The sequence below is a fragment of the Sitodiplosis mosellana genome, unplaced genomic scaffold (assembly GCF_009176505.1).
Source record: "Sitodiplosis mosellana isolate CC-2019 unplaced genomic scaffold, AAFC_SMos_1.0 Smas_scaffold_5271, whole genome shotgun sequence".
Lineage (NCBI taxonomy): Eukaryota > Metazoa > Arthropoda > Insecta > Diptera > Cecidomyiidae > Sitodiplosis > Sitodiplosis mosellana.
This window is the reverse complement of record NW_022600513.1, coordinates 6,242-10,207: the sequence shown is the minus strand read 5'-3', so window position 1 is coordinate 10,207 and position 3,966 is coordinate 6,242. Positions and strand designations below refer to the sequence as shown.

The 3,966-nt window shown below is 37.3% G+C and overlaps 1 protein-coding gene across 1 annotated transcript; it reads right to left on the bottom strand.

Annotated features, from left to right (window-relative positions):
- Positions 1 to 90: 90 nt before the first annotated feature.
- On the bottom strand, positions 91 to 453 carry LOC129572605 (death-associated inhibitor of apoptosis 1-like; the record flags this gene model as incomplete). Its single annotated transcript, XM_055452610.1, has 1 exon — positions 91 to 453. A coding segment is annotated over exon 1 (363 nt), but the record flags the coding sequence as incomplete, so codon positions are not given.
- Between the last annotated feature and the right edge of the window lie 3,513 nt (positions 454 to 3,966).

Below are 3,966 nucleotides of genomic sequence, written 5' to 3'. Positions count from 1 at the left end.
GCGCTTATATTCCCGTATAGGCGCACGAGTCAGTGCACTCGCTACATTACTAAGGTTGGCTGTTGGTAGCGTTTCCGATCTTTCGGTTACCTTTGCTTCTTCTTCTTCTTCTTTTTTTTCATCTGCGATTCGCATGGCCGCTAATTTGCCAATTACTTCGTCATGATAATCGATACCTTTTATTAGTCGCAAATAATTGCATTTGTCGCCATAATAAAGGGCGTGTTGTTCCCATGGATCGTCATTATCTTCCCACTCTTTTAGCGCACCACCGCAGCTGAAACAAATAACGCGATCAGACATTTTTGTGTAGAAAAATCCAGCATCCGCCATTTGTTCAGGTTTTTGTTTTAAAGCCTTGGGCCAATCTTTAAAGGAGCGTAATCGACGTGTTTCAACTGCATAGCTCGGGAATTCCGCTGCTTGCCGAAAAATACCATCGCGGCCTTCCATGTTTTTTTTTCCACTTTTTTCCAAATACTTTGAAATAAAGAAACAACAATTGAAAAGAAAACACTTCAATCACTCTCTTATTTTATTGGCTTCGATTTAATAACACACAAAAGAATAGTGTACACAGTTGAATTTAGATTTTTTTGACGCAATGCAATGAGAGGTTCAAATATAAGTGACGGCATACACGTCGCAATCAACACTTGCACCTACACTCCACGCAATAGGAGATGTATGGATTTGTTTAAATAAAATGATCGTATGCGGTCAAGACGCACTTCCATTGAATTCCGATGCGATCAGAGATGAAACAGTGAACTGATTTTGAATATTATGCGTTTTGCATTGATAAGCAAAAATCATAACTATGATTCTTTTATTGACGACACTTGCGTCGTTTGCGATACATATTGTTTATAAAAATATGATGCCGCATTAGAACCAAAAACACAGTTCGATTATGGAAATTGACATAACGATGAAAACGCATGAGTCTCCGTAAATGATTTTTCGGTACTCATGTTGAGATGACACATTCAAAGTGCATTAGTTTTATTTTTGCTTTTCATCAATCAAGTGATCTATTACCATTTTCATTTTCACTGTTTTTTTCACACTGTTCATAAAATATAAACGGTTTTTTTCTTTCTTTTTTTCGACAAACATTGTTTTTGGAAGTGAAAAAAAATCAATATCGATTTTTTTCAGTGAAGTAAAAAAAAAAAGAAACACAATCAAAAGTAAAAAGAAATAAATAAATCAAAACAAAAAAAAACGTTTTTTTTTTCAATCAAAAAAATAAACGAAGGAAAAAATGTGCCAAAGTACCCCATACCGTGTTCGCCGTTACTCACACGACGGAAGTGAATATTTAAGCATTGCAGACAGTGACGATGATTTTGATCACAACATCGAAACCATTTCCATTTCAAGTGATGAAGATAACACCAATGTTTCACCACCGTTACGCAATGACGATTTCTGGGGCTGGAACACCGATAACGACGACAACGATGAACAATTTAATGAAGTGCTCGTCAGTGTGAACACGGTTCACACCGTTGACAACGCCCAAGATGAATTTTTCGATTATTTAAATTTGCAAGAAAACGGGTTTCATGAAAATGGTTACAATTTCGACGACGACCCCAACCGATATTTCCTTGATGCTGCCGAACGTGCATGGCTCGATGCTCAAAACAATGACAGCCTTAACAACGGCTACCAAAATGATACGAACATGAACGATGACACCGATCGCAATTTCCCCGATATTCTCGAGAAAGCATGGCTCAACGCTCAAAACAATGATGGCTTTAACGACGACCACAACAATGATACGAACATGAACGATGCGAACAACGACACGAACAACGTCGACGTCAACAACGAGGTAAACAACATCGAAGAAGAATTGGACGAATTCGATCGCGTATTAATTGGTTATTACGTTGGGGAATTTGCAACGAGTGACAACGATGATGCCGAAATCAGTTGGATCTATCACACATTGATGGGCTATGAATGATTTCAAATGTTCAAAACGATTCCTACTACTTCAACTACTACTAGTAATTACAAATTACAAAAAAGTTCATTCAAAAAAATTCAAACATTATTCAAAATAAAAAACAAAACGAAGAAAAATGATGAAAAAAAAGAAAAGTAGACAAAAAAAAGGTAGTTTTAGTATTTAGGAAAAAAAACTGCGTATATTTAAGAAGGCGAATAAAAAAAATTCTATTCTTTTATCAGCAGCAACCGTTCGGATTTTTAATATATTTCCCAACAAAATCCATTTCTTTTTTTCTCTCTGCTTTGAACATTTCGTCACGATGAATCATCAAACGCTATGATAACGCATAATCCCAACGTCATCAATTTTTTTATTAGTATATATACATTCCGATGTGCGATGAATCACATAAAAACTTGAATTCCAACACTATGAATCATTGAAATTTCTACGCGATGAATCATTGAAATTCCTACGCGATGAGTAATCGAAAATTTTCCCGATTTTCAGACCAACCGTCTAATTCTATGTGATTTTCAGACCACCACTCTAGACCAACGCTATTTCCAAAACACTGGCCTGAAAATCACATAGATTTCGACCGGTGGCCCGAAAATCACATAGAATACGACTGGTGGCCCAATAATAACGTAGCCTACACTACTGATATGGGTACCATATAAAATTCCGTGCCAAAATTTTCATGACAGCGATTTCGGAAGCCATTTTAGATCGCAACATTTCGACCGATTCCATTATTCTAGCCAATTTTCGGCAAAAACTGTTGATGAGGTTTTGTTTGGCTCGTCAATATCTACAACTTTTACCAAGACATCAGCCCTTGAAAAGGCCTTCTAGGCCAGTTACAGTGTAAAATGCCCGAAAAAATGGCAAATTTTCGGCATTTTTCGCATTTTTTGCTCTACTGGTCACCCAGGCGGTAAACTTTTGTTCAGTTTTTGACTTGTGTCGTGTAGCTAGAACCTGTACAAAAATTTTGGTACTTGTCAGACTGCGATTTGGATGGAATTTGGCGACAATTGATTCACACATATAAGACAAATTTCAGGCCAAAATGAGCAAATCACGAATACGAGCTTCGGTTTGACAGGTAAAAGCAAATGATTTCTACCTTTCCTGCCTTTGAACATCTAGTATGGTCCTTTACGAACATTTTGGGTACTTACATGACCAAATTGAGTGATGTTTTCACATATTTCTGGCTTCATATTCGATTTCAACTCCCAAAACATCGACTTTTGACCAAAAAATCCTTAAGTATAAGCTTTTTAGGGATGGTGTCTTGGTGCAATGTTATTTTTTCTACTCAGACAAAAACTCTCAAAATTGACTTTTTAAGTTACCTCCCGAACAAAAGTTACGTTTTTCATCAAATGATTTTTTTGTGTGCAGCAATTGTTTGTTTTGAATTTGAATCGAGTTCTTCTTCTTCCTCTCGAATTATTTTGCCAAGAAACTCTTTTCCAATTCCAACTTTCATGTGACCCATTTTACTTTTTCGCACGCCCATGTCGTGAGTAAAAGTATTGTAATCACTCCAAAACCTAGGTACCCCGAAAAACCATTTTTCTATCCATTTTCGACACCAAAAAGCACGATACAGTGGTTATTTTGCTATGTTAATGTGAGTGTGTCGTACCCTGTACGCTGTGCGCTGTACGATGTTCGCTGTACGCTGTACGCAAAAATTTGTTAGCACGATTGCTCAAATACCAGAACGGGAAACGAAATTCTGCAAGTACCAAACGTTTCTGCTTCGTTAGACTTGGAAACCATTAAATTTCCAGCCGCCCCAGATGTACCCTAGGATACCTAGCCTATGAAAAACCTTCAAAAAATCGAACTTTTGTTCGGGAGGTACCCAAAATAGGCTACCCAGGTGGGTTTTATCATGCCCACCCGATTTATTTCATCAAAATAATAGGGGCCAGGAACAACCTAGAACCCGCTAACCCACCTTTTTTTCGTATCCAATC